This window comes from Typopeltis vanoorti, chromosome 16 (assembly GCF_054136105.1).
Source record: "Typopeltis vanoorti isolate ZY-2024b chromosome 16, IOZ_Tvanoo_1.0, whole genome shotgun sequence".
NCBI classification, from domain to species: Eukaryota; Metazoa; Arthropoda; class Arachnida; order Uropygi; family Thelyphonidae; genus Typopeltis; species Typopeltis vanoorti.
The window spans coordinates 72,846,383-72,864,932 of record NC_143564.1 but is presented as its reverse complement, the minus strand read 5'-3'; the positions used below and the strand labels follow the sequence as shown (position 1 = coordinate 72,864,932).

At 34.5% G+C, this 18,550-nt stretch overlaps 1 protein-coding gene across 5 annotated transcripts in view; it reads left to right on the top strand.

Moving 5' to 3' along the window:
* Positions 1-18,550, top strand: part of LOC150098127 (DIS3-like exonuclease 1) — a 412,479-nt gene that overhangs the window by 276,261 nt on the left and 117,668 nt on the right. For all 5 annotated transcript variants that reach the window (XM_090406105.1, XM_090406104.1, XM_090406103.1 and 2 more), the window contains one exon: positions 9,809-9,911. In XM_090406105.1, the coding sequence (XP_090262231.1) occupies positions 9,809-9,911 (103 nt within the window). The remainder of the gene's footprint in view (positions 1-9,808; positions 9,912-18,550) is intronic.

The following is an 18,550-nucleotide window of genomic DNA, read 5'->3' as shown; positions in this document are numbered from 1 at the left end:
TCATAGTCATTTAACTGAGAATACTAAAAGTCTTCTAAAAAGAAATAACACAAAAATTGCTGTTAAACATGGTGATTTAACTTCTATATTGCAACCACTAGACATCTGCTTGAACAAACCATTTAAAGATCACATGTGAGAAGAATGGAATAATTGGATGTTGACTGGTGAAAAATCATTTACAAATGGTGGATCTATTTGCCTACATCACTTGATATGTTGTGCAATTTTGTGATCAAAGCATGGAATAAAGTAAAAGTAGAGACTGTAATAAAATCATTTAAAAAGTTTGGTAGCTTTAAACTTATGGATGATATGGAAGATGATCTGTTGTGGGACACTGATGACGATGAAAACAAAATCAGTTCACCGAATTCGAACTGGGATTTATATGATGATCATTTAAACAATGAATCTGAAGAACTATTTTCAACAGATGATGAAGAAAATTAACATGAAAATTGAGGTTAATAATTATTATTTGTTTTTTAAGACTTACATCTATTGTAATATTTTAAATAAATTTATGTAACAAAAAATTAATCTGATTTGTTTATAAACACTGCCTATTTTCTTATATAATGATGTATTGTAACTACCTAAATGTTCATCCAAGAAACTAAGCTTCTCTTTTTATATTCGCTGTATAAGACGACCCATGATTTCGAGTAGTTTTCTGTGGTATTTGAGTCGTCTTATACGCTGACATATAAGATATATAAGACAAGCTAAATTACATTTCACATAGTATGCTGAAGAGACGATGATTTGATCAACAGTTATTCTACTGGCCTGACCTCTAGTGAAAATAAAGTAAACTTACAATAAATAAATGAAATTAAATAAATTAACTACATCAAAGCTATATTCTATTTAAGACAACATCAGAGAAACATTTTTTTATATTATAGTTTTATTACAGTGAAAATTATGTGCTAATTGAACATGATAATTGTTATATTAGATTAAGATCCTGGATTACCTATGGTTCTATTTAAAATTAACTCTTAGGGAGAAAGGTTAAGTGGGCAGAATATGTGCCTTCCATATGTCTGGGATTTTTAGACCATCATTATTGTTAAGATTAAGGTGATTGATAAGAATCTCACAGGCCTCCTTAAATTTACATTCATACCATGTTTTGGTGTGACGTAAACAACAGGTGCTTTTCCAGGCAATTCTATGTAAAGTGTTTAGGGCATGATTAAAAAGACCAGCTTGACCATAGTTATTATACTTAATGTGTCATTTATGTACCTTTTTTCATATAGGAATTGTGCATCCTGTTTTCCCTATATAGGGCAAATTACAGGTGCAATGAATACGGCAGCATTTCTCAAATTTTTCCTACAACGGAACACTTCACAAATCCTAAAATTTTAACAGAACACCTTCGTAAGAGTCGAGTATCACCGGTCTCATAAAGCTAAGTGCACACTAATGCCGAAGCAGGATGCATTGCATTGCAAAAATGCAACAGCGCATACTACAGCCGTACAGGGCCGGGCCGCATCCCATTGACCCTGCTTGTGACCACACGTTTCCTATAATAGATACTTCTGTACCTCACTCATGCTCGGAAGTGTTGACAGCTGCAGGCGGCTGAGTCAAGGCCTGCGTGCACTGGCCTTAATAGCACAATCCACATGCAAAATGAGGAGTGCCTGATTTTCAAACATGTTTGAACTTGTTGCAGCATTTAAAACCATTCCAGGCTCATATTAATTTTGATAATTTTTCATGGAACACTTATTCACTTTCAGCGGAACACCGATGTTTTACGGAACACAGTTTGGGAAATCCTAGAATACAGTATACCCCAGGGTGGGCCATTGGAGGGAGTGGATTTTTGGATGTGTTGAGTAAGTTCTTTAATTTTGCACGAGGTTTAAAAAGTGGCTTTAAGGTTGTATTTTTGTAGTATTCTGTTTATTTTGTCTGATATCCCTTTAATGTATGGAATGGTTACAGTTTTATTATAGTCTTGTTTATTTTTGTTTTTAAGTGAGGTCTTGTGCAGAATTTTGTTGATAGTATTTTGGCTGTAACCATTTTTTAGGAAGCTATTGCTGATAACTTTTAATTCATCTTTAAGTGCTTGTTCATTGGAGCAAATCTTCACAGCTCTGTTTTTAAGTGTATTAATGCCCCATAGTTTTTGTGTTGGGTGATGGTAGGAGTTTTGTGTATATATTGGCCAGTATGTGTCAGTTTCCAGTAAACAGTGAAGGAAGTAAGCTGCCAGAAGGAAGAGGTGTGACAAGCATATCTAGAAACGGAAGTGTGTGTTCTGCTTTTCAATCTCGCTTGTGAATTGTATGTGTTTTTGTTGTTTATTTAGGTGGCAGAGGAAAGTGTCTAGTGTCCGGTGCCCATGGGGCGAGATAGCGAAAACATCATCAACCTATCTAAGCCAGATTGTGGGTTTTAAAGGAGAGTAATCTAGAGCATGTTGTTAAATTGTGAATGAAGATATTTATAATTAATAATACTTCATTCATAATTAACATGATCTACCATATCATAAGCAGGACTTATTTAAATTTATTTTGTTAGTCTCTTGCTTATGAAATGTTATTCATGTAATTCCTTTTGAATTTTGTTAGTTAATTTTATTTGTAATTTTAGGGTATATCATAGACCTGAAAAGGGTCTGTATTAAAGTGTCATTTATTTTATTTGCTTTATTCCTTTAATAATAATATAAGAAACTGTGATGTATGTAATTTTAATATATTCAGAAGATTTCTTGTGATATCATTTGATTGGTTGTTGTGAGAAATCATGCAAATTTCTCCTAGCACGTGAACCAAGGGAAAGGCAAGTTCGATGTGAGCTAAACTGGTGAAAACCAGTTACTGGCAGGAAAAAGGAACGGGTGGATACGAAAACGAAAGTAAAAAGGAGAAACGAGTGGGTGAGCATAGAGAACAGTAGCTAGAGACTGAAGGGGAATTTTGATGTGCCAAAACGGAATAGAAAGGACCGAAAATCGCTTGGCATTTTAACTTACCTTTTTTGGAGTTGGATTTCTACCAAAACTTCACGCCTAGCAGTGGAAAAGTGCAGGACATAGGATAATATGTATAAGAAAAGGGAGAAATGGGTAAATAATTTAAACCAAGTGCAAAAAGGTTATATTTTCCTGAGTCTATAAATCAATCACGGAAATAGAAGATTCTTTTAAGTTTGTGTTACTACAAAGTAAAAGTCAGCAAGGACTTTAAAGATGTTGTTCGATCTCCTTATGATGTGATGAAGCTATATCCTGGTAAGATTACCTTTACTATATTTAGTGAGAAGTAACGAAAATTAATTCCGCCGAAAGTAATTTATTCCTAGTTGCTGTATTCAGCGAGTCAAGATTGAATGTGTGATGTGCTAAGACTTTTCCTCTTCAAGTGACAAATGCTATATTATTGAATTAAGTGTTCATTGACTGAATGAGAATATTGAGAAGCCTATTTGTTGTAATTTAGGAATCTTGAACTTACAAGAACTAATTTTGATTGACTGAGCTTAGAGAATTACAAATGAATGTCTGATGGTTCATGAGTTGTATTCTTTCTGAATATCTTGAACTGATTTGATATTTAAAATGTTTTGAGATGTAACCTTGGTTAGAGTAAAGTTGTGATAGAAGTTCTTTATAACAAGAAGAATAAGATCTGTTAATATAGTTTTTAATTATAAATTTTAAGCTCAGCTGAGTAGTATACTAGTATCTTAATGAGAGCTTTATATTCATTTAATTGTAATGTCCCTGTTTTAATTCTGTGTTATGATGTAATTTATGTGACACTGCATTAAATAATTTTAATTGAATTGAATCTTGTATTTGCCTGATTTTTTTTGTTGCACCGCTCATTAAAATAATTCGAATCTTAGCAGGAACCCTATATAACAAAGAGAACCTTGGCCTAAAATTAGCTTTATAATAACCTAGTACAGTTGATGGTTGATTTATCAAGGTTGCTCATGCAATTCAGAACATGGAGTGGTGCAGTATAGTATAAATTTTCTTCATGTTCGGATGATATATCAGCCTACAACTAGTTAAATACTAACAAGAGAGAACTATAAGACGATAAAACTTGATTGAGCAGAAGCTATGACCCAACAACGTGGCTCAAAATGTTCTATGTAAAAGTTAGCAATTGAGGGGATAATGGTAAGCCCATGGCTGTGCCTTCTTTTTGTAGGTAGAAAGTATTTTGCCACACAAGATAGCCAGAACGTAGTACATGTGCAAAGTGTGCCGTGATATCGGAAGGGAATTTGTCCTGTAATAGGATTGTGTCATTAATTGGGACATTTATGAAGAGGGCAGAGACCTCGAAACTGACTAATAAATCATCTTTTCCAGTTTGATGTCTTTGATTTTGTTTACAAAGTGTTGTGTATTTTTAATATAGGAGGGGGAATTACCCACCAATTGCTTGAGTATTGATGCTAGTCTCTTGACTAAGTGATAATTGGGGCTGTCTATACCTTCGACTGTCAGTTGGAGTGGTGTGTTTTGTTTTTGAATCTTTGGTAGACTGTAAATTCTCAGGGAATGAGCATAGTGCAGAATTAATTTTTTAATGGTATCTTCAGGCCATGTGGTGATGGGTTTAAGTAGCTTCTCTGTTTTCTTTTTTATTCGATTGATAGGGTCATTGTTAACTAGTTGATATGTGCTGTTGTCTGAGACTATTAGATTCATTTTTTCCAAATAAGTAGTTCGATTTAGAATAACTGTGGCACTGCCTTTATTGGCTCTAGTAATTACGATGTCCAGATTTAATTTTAGTGATTTTTAGCACTGGCAAATTCGATTTTGTTAGGTTGCTGGTTATTGTTTTAGTATAATTTAAATTTAAAATGTTAGAGGTTTCCAAACATACTTTGTCTGCTACCTGCAGACAAAGTATGCTTTTAGTGCTTTGTTTGCTAAAATTAAATCCGGACATCGTAATTACAGTTTGCCAACGATTCACAAAAAAAAACACACTACTCTGGCCAATAGTCGAAGGTATTCATGTAGCCAAGAAACTAGCTTATTTATGACTTATTTTTAATAGTATTAATGACACCAAATGAACTATTTTATAAAAAGATGTTTTATCAACTTGCTTATATTTTGCTGAATTTCAAATCAGCATCATCAGAGCACAACACAGCATGTATATGTGACAGTGAGTAAGTGAAACAATACAATTGTAATTGACAAAAGATCTAAAGGTCCTATTTTGGTGCCCTATAATGTTGTAAAAAAAAAAAAAAAAAATTACAAGCTATGTGGGAGTTAGTTACTCTTAAGATATCAGTCTCAAATTTTTGGCATATTAATCCAAACATATTTGTTCAGGTTTGGAAAATTCTTCATAGCCATGGCTGACTCAAAAAATAATCTTTTGGATCTGTAATGACTTTTAAATAGCACATTAGAAGGCATGTCCAAAGCATGGTCTGTCAGTCCTGACTTGCCATGATAATTATTATTCGTGACACCTCCAAGGAGTCCAAAGACTCATCACGGGAGGACACCTACTGTACAACTCTCTGTCACCACTACTACACAGAATCTCTACTACCAATCACCTACATCAATGCCATCTACTGCCCACAACCACTACCACCACAGCTAGTATTTTTTTTTTTTGTCTGTAAATTGCATGTGTTCTGAAGGAGTGAATGTATAATGTTAGTGAATGTATTTTTTTGTTCTTTCAGGCAGATGTTAATAGATCTTCCTGTCTGCCCATAGTAGGCCAAGTCACAGTCACAAGTAACTTCATATGCTCTGGGGTGTGCTAAAGGGTGAAGTCTACAAGGTGTGGCTATTAAATAATGAGACTGGCTGCAAAAATGTGGTTTGTTAACTTAATTGTTATCTCCCTTCAACATACTCCCCTCCTTTATCTATACACCATTACATATGAATTTTCCATTGTTGGAAGCAGTGTTGCAAGTCATCAGGTGTTATCGGCTTCGGTAGTGCTGTCGTTTTCTCCTTTACCTCATCCACTGACTGAAAATGGATGCCCTTCAGTGTGGATATTAACTTTGGAAAAAGGTAAAAGTCACATGGAGCAAAGTCTGGCAAGTAAGATGGATGGTCCAACACTGGGATCTTCTTATCAGCCAGATACTGCTTTACAGATAGTGCACTGTAGGCTGGAGCATTGTCCTGATGGAGAATCCAAGCGTTGTTCTTCCACAGATCGGGTTTCTTCTTCCTCACTCATTCTCTCAGCTTGGCCAGAACCTCAAGGTAATAATGTTGGTTAACTGTCTGACCCTCTAGTACCCATTCAACTATTACCACGGCATTGATATAAAAAAAAAAACTATCAGCATTGCTGTCAGTTTTGACTTGCTCGTTCTTGCTTTTTTTTAATTTTTGATGACGTGGGAGTTTTCCAGTGCATTGATTGTCTCTTTGTTTCTGGATCGTACTGGAAAATCCATGTCTCATCACATGTGACGATCTATTCCTGCAAGTCTGGCTCTACTGTCAGCTGTTCCATGATGTCAGTGCAAATTTGTTTCCGAATGTCTTTCTGCTCCTGACAAAGTTTTTGGAAACTATTTTGGTGCAGACTTTGTTCATGTTCAATTGCTCATGCAAAATTTGTCCTATAGTCTCCTTATCAATGTGCACCATGTCTGCTATCATTCGAATGCTTAATCGGTGATCGTTTCAGACAATTTCATTAATTTTTGCAACATTTTTTCAGTTCCTGCCATGACTGGGTGACCCAGTCATTCATCATCTTCAACGTTTTCTCAACCTTCGGCAAAGCGTTTGTGCCATTCAAACATTCACGCACGTGACATTACATTATGACCATACACCTTCTGCAACAGTTTCAAACACTCGGTCAGTGATTTCTTCAATTTCATAAGGAATTTGAGATAAATGTGCTGCTCGAGTTTAACATTAAACATTATTCCAGCAAAGTGACTTTCTTTTATAACTGCCTACAGACTAACTATGAGTGACAGTGAACAATGCTTATCTCAACTGCTTCTAGAACCTTCAACGTCATTTGCAGCGCAAGTGCATTCCACTGCTACGAGTACACGATTCACAGTGCACCTTGCCTCGTTATTTAATAGCCACACCTCATATCTTTAAGTGAGTGGATCATTGCTAGTTTAACATGAGGTTTGAATGTGATGTAAAGGCCATGTTTCATTAATACTTTGGCTGTCTTTTCTGATGTACCACTGACACAGGGAATAAAAATAGTAATGCTGTTTTAAAATAGTTCCTGTGTATTAGAGGAGAGAGAAGTAATGGGGCTATGCAATATTTGTCTGTTTTGTAGGAATTGTTGCCATTGGCCAAGAAAGTATGGCACAGATATTTGACTAATCTTTAAATCTTTTACATCGGCCAAATTTAAATCGAAATGATTGTCTCTCTCTCTCCCAAAAGTTGGAGATTCTTATCTTATGTAACCATCAAAGAAATAGTTTTTAAGAATTATTTAATAATATTTTATTAATATTAATTTTCTAGCACGTGGCAACAATTTTAATTGGTAATCCATCGACTGTTCTGTACTTTGTATTCCATTCCTTAACTGTTTGTTCTACACTGATGATATACTGTTAATTTCAGTACAAAATATTTGTACCTTTATTTCATTAAAGTCAATTACTGTGGTTATTGTGTTAAGTTAATTTTTACAGATATTTGAGTTGTGTGGACAGAGCTGTATCATTAGAACAAATTGCTCTGGCTCTGTGTGTAAGTGTTTTTAAAATGCCATACTGTTGGGGACTGGATGATGATGTAAATATCTTCCTGTGTGTGTGTGTGTGTGTGTGTGTGTGTGTGTGTGTGTGTGTGTGTGTGTGTGTGTGTGTGTGTGTGTGTGTGTGTGTGTGTGTGTGTGTTGGCTTTCTGTAAATGGAAAAAGATAGTGATCCATCGGAAAGGCAGGTGACTAATGTGTCAAGAAAAGGTAAACAGTTATTAGATTCTTTTTTCTACTGTGAAGTGGATTTTAGGGTGTTGGCTGTTTAGGTGGTGACAAACGCATCCAAAGTGTCTTGTCCATGGAGCCAATTGGCAAAAAAACATCCTCGACATAGCGTAACCACACTAGGAGCTTGTATGTAGCTGTAGTAAGTACTTTGTTTTCAAAGTGTTCCATGTAAAAGTTTGCTAAAGGGGGAGAGGAGGGGGGGTGTATGATTAATCTGTTTGTAGATTTTTCCTCCCCATGTAAAGTAATCTGCATACATAAAGTCAACACACACAGGAAGATATCTACATAAACAATAACATCATCATCCAGTCCGACTATGACATTTTAAAAACACTTACACACAGAGCCAACTCTGATCTGCTCGCCTAAGGATAAACTTCACCCTCTAACACACCCTGGAGCATAAGAAGTTCCTTGTGACTGTGACTTGGCCTATTATGGGCAGACAGGAAAATATGTTAACATCTGCCTGGAAGGACATAAAAAATACATTCGCTAATATTATCATGGCAAGTCAGAACTGACAGACCATGCTTTGACATCCCCCCCCCCTCCCCTCTTCTAATGTGCTATTTAGGAGTTGTTACAGATCTGAAAGATTATTTTTTGAGTCAGTCATGGCTATGAAGAATTCTTCGAACCTGAACAAATATGGTTGCATTAATTTGTCAAAAATTTGTGAGACTGTTATCTTAAGAGCAACTCCCAATAGCTGTATTTTTTTTTTTTTTTTTACAGCACTGAAGGGTGCCAAAATAGATCTTTTGTTCATTACAATTGTATTATTTCACTTACTGTCATGTATACATGCTGTGTTGTGCTCTGATGATACTGATTCGAAATTCAGCGAAATATAAACAAATTAATAAGATATCTTTTTATAAATAGTTTGTTTTTGGTGTTGTTAATACAGTCAAAAATAAGTCATGACCAAATCCATTCAAATGTAATCCAGCTTGCAAGTACAAACCCTTACTACCATCAAAAAATAATCCCTATTTTTTATTTATTTATTTTATTTTTTTTTTTATGTTGCTCCCACCCACAATAGGTTATTTGTAAACCTATAATACATTTTGTATTATGGATGGGCTAGGAATTTTTTTTCCTATTTTTTATCAATTTTATATCCATATGCTAACATTCTGCGCTCTTATTATCTGTAACATCTGCCACTTTGCTCTCTCACTTGCAAAACACTTTCTACACACTCTTACTCTAAAACCATAAATCATTTACCTTCAGTAAAGTACATTTCACACTATACCTCACAAAGTCCTTTATGCCAAACTCTCTAAACAGTGATGTCTTGGGCACCCATTGTTTATGCATTGGTGCTATGTACTGCATTATTTTCCTACACTACTCTAAATATATACTAAATATCTAAGTCTAAACTAAACTAAATTAAAAGAAATCTAAAGTAAACTAAATACAAATTAGAAAACAGTATCACTATTTTTTAATAAAATAAGCTTATCTTTTTGGAGCAGTCTTTATCATAGTCTTTATCTCAGTGTTAATACACTGAGATAAATTACACACACTTTTATTAAGTGTATTTCATATTAGTTAACAAATATATAAAGCACTAGTCAGAAATGGATCAAGTTCTTTGATCTGACAATAGCAGACTCAGTATAGCTTCTACAAGTTTTCTTCTATAGTTTTCCACCAAAAAAAAAAAAAGTTTTCTTGAATCATACTGAAACAGTACAAACAATTATTTTTACGAGCTGTAGGAAGTGTTATTACATTTATTGTTAGTGTAATTTGAACATTATTAGTAATATTCTTAGGATTATTCCAAATATTTTTAGGTATGCTGTAAGTGTTATGTGGACCGTTGATAAAAATTATGAAGTAAAACATACTTGGTTTGGTAGAACTGTAATTTGCTCCAGTTATAAGCTGTCATACGAGGTAAGCATTTTATTAACATAATCTGTATATATGCTGTACATGTTATGTTGCCATTTTCAGCTTGTGAAAAAATTGAAGGTTTTTTATAATTTTTTTTTTTTCATATCTTTTGTTGTTTTCATGTCTGTAGTAAGGATAATGTGCCCATTTTGATAGCATTAGCAAAATGATGTGATAAAAATATGTTGTTGCTGGCCGATAATAAGATTGAAGGAGCAGTGAAGGAAGAGGAGGAGAAGACATATAATGAAGCTTCAAATTCAATGACAGTTTGAATTTTTTCAGGTTATAAGCAAGAAATACCAGTTTGGGTAGTAACCCTTTCTCATAATGCATATCAAAAAGTTCAAAGAAGCCTGTGAAATGTTGAAATCAACCAAATCTAAACAAGAGTGATAGATTAATAATTCCAAGAATCTGGAGGACCCATTTTTTTTTTTTTTTGAATCATCAGTATATTATTATACTTATATGTATGAAAAGTTTATTTTATTTTGTGAATTAATTTTTAATTTTGTATATATTTAATTTAATTTTTTTTCCACCAGTGGGCAGGATAGAGTAAATGATTAACGAAACATTTAGATTCATCTTTTGTGTAGTGTCATGTAGCTTGTGTCCTGTACATATGCATGTTTTCCTGATGATTACCCCAATAAAGAAGTCGAGTAATTACTCCAACATGTGTGTTTTTGTCTTGATAAATTCTTCATTATGAATGCTTACTGTCATGTAACCTTTAAAGAAAGAACTAACCCAATTAAGTTTCATTATTACTTGCTTCCTATTGGTAGTTATCTTCTAAATTAATCTTTGGTTTATCTTTTCAACATTGTTGGCAGATGCATTTTGTTCTTCTAATGTATTGCTATGTGGCATTGATATGCTTAACCTTGGTCATCCTCTAGGTCTTTTTCCAAGATATTCTTGAAATGCTATCTCTTCACTCCCTTGAATTTCTTCAGAACTGATATCCGTGGTCTTCATACCAACTGTTTTATTTCTACCCAGATTCTGAGAACCATATTTTAAAATGGCTTAAATATTGTCTATTATTTATAATGTTTTGTATAATTTTGCTCTTTCCATATTAATTTGTTGTCTGCACTAAAATTGTGCCTAAATAGCTGAAATTTTTTCTGGTTCTATAGATTACACAATAGTATCTGATGTTTTTCATGATTTTGCCTATTTCCATTGTTTTTGTTTTTTTCATTGCTGATTTTCATATAAGTTTCTTACAGCACTTATTCAATTTAATTAGCATGCTGATTTGTAGTGGATTATACCAGTCATTTATTACCTCTAATTTTGAAAACAGATTTACTTTTCCTAACTGTCATTTACTATCTCTCTCTTCCCAGTTTTGCATCATCAGCAAACAACTGAATATTTCCATCAAATCATTTCCTATATCATTGATGTGAAAACTAAACAAAAGAGAACCAAGTACTGAGCCCTGTGGCACACCACTAGTCACCTGCCTTCTCCTGGACTCCACTCCTTCATAAACTATTCTTTGATATCTGTCTATCAGCCACCCTCTAATCCACATCACCCGATTCATATCCATCCCCATTTGCTCCAATGTATGCAACAGAGTTCTATGTAGAATCTTGTCAAATGCCTTTGCAAAGTCCTGAGTAGCCATTTTCTTTATACAACTCCATTGTCAGTTTATTATAAAAAGTTATCATATTATTGAGGCAAGACCTACTTTAACAAAACCATGTTGTCCCTTATAAAGTATCTTATTCCTATTCATCCAGTCCTGGATTCTGTCTTTCATCAATTTCTCCAATACTTTAACCACCACTACCGAGATGCTGATTGGCCTATAATTTGCTACTTCTGTCTTGGACACAACCTTTATGCAGTGGGACTATTTTGCCCTCTCTCCACTCCAATGGCACCTTCCCAGTACTGAGGCTTAAATTAAACAGCCTGGTCAGAGGAGCTGATAATTCCCTTGCACATTCTCATAATACATGGGCTAATACGCTATCTAATTTCATGGCCATGTTCACATTGAGGTTCTGCAATATTCTGAACAGCTCCAGTTCTTCAATCTCTGCTCTTCAAATGATCAGTATCACATTCACTATGCAATAACACAACTTAGATGGCACACCCCTGCAAAATGATCACTCAGTAACAACCTTTTTGTGTACTTCTGTTACCCCCCCCTACCATTAGCACTTTTAGTACATTAGCATTTTCCAAGTTATGTTCCCTCCCTCTCTGTGACCATTCTTCCTCCCATAGTTAAAATATTTTATAATAGTTACTGGACCTGCACTTATCATGCTAATTTGCAAATGTATGCCATTGGATTATAGCAGTACCCAATTATATATTTTGTCCTGTTGGCATCTGTCTCACACTTCATAGCCTCAAATGAACTGCCTTCTGCCTTCCTGTCAACTTGATGTATTTATTATTATTATTATCCTAAGATCCCATGGAGTCAAAAGACTCATCTAGGAAGTCCTTTTGTCATACACACAGCTCATCATATCATGCCTTAAACACATTCAAATTCTCTGCAGACACCACACTTTCAGGCAAGGCATTACAATCTTTCACAACTCTGCATGCAAAAAAACCTTCTCAACCTTTGCTCACACATTCGTTACATCATATCCAGGGATGACCTCTGGTTCTCCCCTGATCGCCCACCGTTTGCTGTCAAACCTCTCCAACATTGATCCTATAACAACCCCTTACCAACTTGCAGGTCTCTATCATATCACCCCTCCTCCTATCCACTAGACTTTGCAAATTGCATCTTCTCAACCTTTCCTCATATTCGACATTCCAGAGATCTTTGGGGGTTGCCAAACTTCATGCAAGGTCTCAGAGGAGGCTTAATAAAAAGGGACTGAAGCAAGCAGAAGGGGTTCTGGTTCCAGAATTGCTGTCAGAGAGGAGGATGCCCGATCCAGAGTCGCCATCAGAGAGACTGCCCAGATCCACGTTGCTTGAGAGAGGAGTTTCCCCGCTTCCAGAAAGGAGCTTCTCGGTTCAAGACGTCGCTAGAGAGAGACTACTTCTAGGCCACAGACAAGGTTTCAAATTGCCGAAAGGAAGAGTTCCAATTGCTGGAGAAAAGTTTCCAGGCCAGGTTAATGTCAGACATTCACCAGTGTGTTGTGTTTTCATACAATTTGATGAATCAAACAACTTCACTGATATTGCTCAGTTAATGGTGTTTATTTGCATGGTATTTCAAGATTATTCAAATAAAGAAGAACTTTTGAAAATTACATCATTATTGGGAAGGACTAGGGGAGAAGACCTTTTTTTGGCATTTGATGAATTTGTGAAACAACACAAACTTCCACTTTTTAAACTTGTGTCTATTACTACTGATAATGCTCCTGCAATGATAGGTAATAAATCAGGCTTCATTTCATTATGTAAAAATGATGACAAATATCCAGATTTTTAACGTACCACTGTATTATTCATCAACAAGTACTGTGTAGTAAAAGATTAAACACAAAAGATGTTTTGGATATTACATTTAAAATTGTAAATTTTGTTCGAGGAAAAGCCCTGCAACCACGGTTATTTAAATTACAGGAAGATGATGATAGGGAACTTTTGTTGTACAATAATGTTTGCTGGCTCAGCAGAAGTCAATTTTTAGAAAGATTTCTTGTATTAATTAATGATATAAAAATTTTCTTGATGAAAAAGGAGATATTTATCCACAATTGAGTGATTAAAGATAGTTGTTACACTTATCATTTTTAGTAGATTTCTGTACGAAATTAAGCAATTTAAATTTAGAGTTACAAGGTAGAGATAAAAATTTAATTGACATGTTAAGTTCAGTAAAAACTTTCCAACAATACTTTTATTAAAAAAATATATAAATGACCGCGAATTTAGACATCTCCCGTATTTATTAAAATTTTTTGTACAAAATCAAGAAATGCTTCACTATGATTTAAAAGAATTTATTCGTGAAATAGAATTAGTTGAGGAAGAAATAAATTCAAGATTTAAAGATTTTAATAAAACTGAAATGATTGTATCTTTTATCAATAATCCATTTCAAGAAAACTTGAACATCACAGAAATTTCAAATAAAATTAGTGGGCTGTTTGATATAAACCAAGCTGAAGTAGAACTTTAGATAATAAACATTCAGAATAGTTTAATTTAAAATCAATAAACAATGAAGTCATTTGGAAGTATGCACATGAAAAATTCCAAAATATTAACTGATATTTCGCAAAAAATTCTGTTGTTTTTCAGATCGACATTCTTGTCAGAATCCGCTTTTTCAAATATGACCATCATAAAAAATCAATTAAGAAACCAAATTTCAAATCATCATTTGGATGATTATCTGTGATTGGCCACTTCTTCATATCAACTTGACTATGAAAATATTGTGAGGTCCAAACAATGCAAATTTCACATTAACTTTTTTTTTTTTTTTTAATCAACCAGCATTTCCTGTAACTTGTGAGTTTGTAATCAATCTGTTGTTTTTTCTAATTCTGGTTTTCCAAAATAGAGAAATAAATATTTTATTCCAATATATTTGAGTTTTTTTGTTGTATTAAAATAATTAAAAGTGATAAATAAAATTTTAAATACACAAATAAACTCTTTAGTTGTTTATTTGTGCATTACCAGGTTGAGGGAACGTGATCTATATGAGAGAGTAGATCGCTGAATAACTTATATATAAGAGAGTAGATCACCGAATAACTTTTTATAGAAAAGTAGCTCACGTGGTAAAAAAGGTTGAACACTACTGTACTAGATAGTTCTTGAATATCCTCGAAGCTGCATTGATCTCTTTTCCAGCTAACTTCTCATTCCGTGTTACACTTGCAAGCTGTCTCCTGAGCTCTTCATAATCACCAGCCTTGTAGTTCTACATATACCCTTTTCTCACAGGGGTCCTCACACTGCTGGCAACTACCCAGGTAATTACTTCTTGGTCACTCTCACCAACTGGAGGGTGATTTGAAACCTCATTTATAATTACATCCTCTGATGAGATGATCAAATCCAAGACCCTTAATCCTCATGTGCCCTATATATTTATACTCTTTGGCTTCAATTTCTCTGCTATCATTAGCAAAACCCCTTCCTCTTCCTGTTTCTTCTGTCCTCTCTGAAGATACTATATCCTTTGCATTATATTCCTATAACTATATCATCCTCAGTCAACCAAGTCTCGCTAATGCCTACTATAACTTTTGGCCAAGTTGAGCTAACCAATGCCAGAAACTCCTCATCCATATTCCAGATACTATTTGAATTATGCATAAACTGCAATACCTCCTTCACCTCACAACCTCCCTTGCACCTTGTGTTGCTTATCCCAATAAAGAACCTGAGGAGCTACATTCAGCATCATGTGACACTCACCTGCACCCCTCCCCACCTAAACATTCTAGTTTCCTTGACTCTGCACTTCTGATCTCTCACTGAGCCATACTTTCTCAAGACTGCTGATTCCACATTTATTCAAATGCAAGCCATCCACCATATATATAAATCCTTCTTACCATCAAACTCACTCCACACCATTCCTCTGGCACAACTTCACACTGACTCATTCACAATCATAGCTCTCCATCTCAGCTCACCTCTATCATACTGTGGCAGCAGACTCACAACTTTTACTTTCTCACTTTTTTTTTTCACTTGCATAACAACTCTTTCAGATCTCTTTGCATGCCACACTTGTTACCTGCCATATCATTCATACCAGCCAAATAAACATATCTTTTGCATTCACTCTTCACATCCTTACTGCATGACTAACATCCTTAATCTTGGCTGGATAAAAACAAGATTTTATCACACTCTCCTCAAGTACTCCTCTTATCGATGAATAGGCACACAAAATTTGATCCTTATTGCACTCTTTTATTCTTTCATACTCTGTTTTTTTTTCACTTGCATCTCCCAGTGTTTCACTTGTGTCATACCATCCACCAGGCATCTCTCCAACTCTCAATCTCAGGTTTTGTTTTGTGGAGAACTCCACATAAGCATGCTATCTTTTCCATTGTCATCTGGTAATTCTCTTCATTTCCCACTGCTTCATTCTTGCTATCATTCATACCACATGAAATGTTAACCTTGCCTGTTAACCTGTTTTTTTTTTTTTTTATTATAGCCATTTTTTACAAATGTATGATTAATGATTTGAATTCTTGGTCATGTAGTTTTATTAATACCATATGATCCTCTTCCACACCTAGCCCACCCAGGGGTTTACAAAATCCAATGTACATGTAACCTATCCTATATAGGGAAAACAGGACACACTATCCTAATCAGAAAAAGACGAACAGAAACGACACATTAAATACCTCCATTATGGAAAAACAGGCCTATCAGACCACACACTCCAAACATACCGTAGAATTGACTGGAAAGGCACCAAGTCCCTAGACCACACCAAAACCTGGTTTGAGAGAAAATTTAAATAAGCCTGTGAAATGCTAAAACACAATCCAAACCTGAACAAAAATGACAGACTAATCATTTCGAGAATGTGGAGGACCCTTATAGCAACCGGAACAAACCCAGAAGGAAATCTCCATATGAGAGGACTTTAGAAATGTTTAATGTAGTTCTGTTTTTAATTTATTTTTATATTTACTTTTTTTAAAAACTTTATTTTATTTTTTATTATTTTTCCCCCCACTAGAGGTCAGGCTAGATAAAAGATTAATAAGCAGCTTAGATTCATTTTACCTTTGTAAAGTGCAGTAGCATGTAGCTTTTTTCTTATACATATGTATTTTTCTGATGATGACCTCAATACAGAGGCTGAAACGTCAAATGTTACTTTCCTAATATTAACTAAAGTAATTATTTTAACACGTGTGTTGTGTCTCCATAAATTCTTAACCATGAATGCTGACCACCATGTAGCCTTAAAAGAAAGAATTACTCTTCTCCTTGTATAGCATGATTCTGTACTGATACATAATCATCAACAGTGATTAGGGGCTATATACTAATAAAAAAAAAAAGATATTAAAATGGAACACTTTCCTGATTCATCCATATATTTTAGACAAATATAGAAAGATGTACTTGAAGTAGAAAAAAACTATCACAAACCTGAAATATGGATATTCGATATGATATTCGACCAGAAATGCTAAAGTATGGAGGCATTTGGAAGGGGATAACCTCCCATTTGGATAGGTAGTTTTATTAAGTAAAAATTGAAATAAATAAAAAAGTTAAAAAAATTAAAAAATATATAAAAGTTTTACAATGGCTACACTGCATAATTCAAAAGGCTTGGTCAGAGAGTCAAATTCCAGATGATTGGAGTAGAGCACTCATAGTACCCATCTATAAAAAAGATAATAAAGCTGAATTGAGAATTACAGAGGAACTTCTCTTCTGAGTATTCCTGGTAAGATTTATGCAAATATTCTTGAGAAATGACTAAGAAAAATTGTGGAGGAGAAGCTTGGACAAGAACAAGCTGGGTTCAGGCCAAACAGAGGTTGTCAGGATCAGATTTTCACTTTAAGACAAATAGTTGAGAAATCATGGGAATATAAAAAAGGATCTGTATTAAAGTCTCATAAATCTGGAAAAGACGTATGACAAGGTGCCAAGAGGAAATCTTTTCAAAACACTCCAGTTATATGATATAAATGGTACATTATACCAAACAATACATTGCCTCTATTTGAGTTGTAAATCAGCAGTTAGAATTGAAGGAGGAAGATGGTTTGATGTTAAGTCAGGTGTGCGACAAGGGTGTACCTTATCTCCACTATTATTCGTTATCTGTGTGGATTACATTATGAAAGAAAGTAGTGTTAAATCTGATATAAAAATTGGCAATGCTAATCTTAGCTCTTTACTTTATGCAGATAATGTTATACTTCTGAATAAATACATTATAATTACTAAAATAAAGAGCCAAAAGGCTTCTGTTTGGCAATGCAAAATTACATAAGCAAAGTGGATATTAGATCCAGCATTATTTCAAAGCTGAATGTAGAAACTATGAAAGTTTCGTGAGTTGACCAGAAGGAGAGAGAGAGCTTGAAGAGAGCTTGGCATTTGCGAGTTGCCTTAGTGTGGACCACTTAAAAGACATATGCACCGCCCAAGCATCTATATATTCATCTTTTGTTAGTCCATTTTGAATACAAGTTTGCAGAAGATGCTGAGGGATTCTCGCAAGCTCTCTGGTCAACTCATGAAACTTTCATAGTTTCTACATTCACTTTTGAAATAATGCTGGATCTAATATCCACTTTGCTTATGTAATTTTGCATTGCCGAACTCTTTTGGTTCTTTATTTTAGTAATTACTTTTATGCACCAACCGAAAGTTCACCTGTGAAAAATACATTTCTCTGACATTTCAAGTTCTTTAGTACTAATGAAAATTTTTACTCTCTTGAGATTTCTGCCTGGTCTCTTGAAGAGAATCAACCAGTTCAAAACAGCTGTCAGGCCAGTGAAACCTTATCAAAATGGACTAAGAAAAGGTGAATATATAGATGCTTGGGTGGCAGCTACATCTTTTAAGTAGTCTACACTAAGGTAACTCGCAAATGCCAAGAAATGTATTCTCTCAAGCTCTCTGGTTAACTCACAAAATTTTCATACATTTAGCAT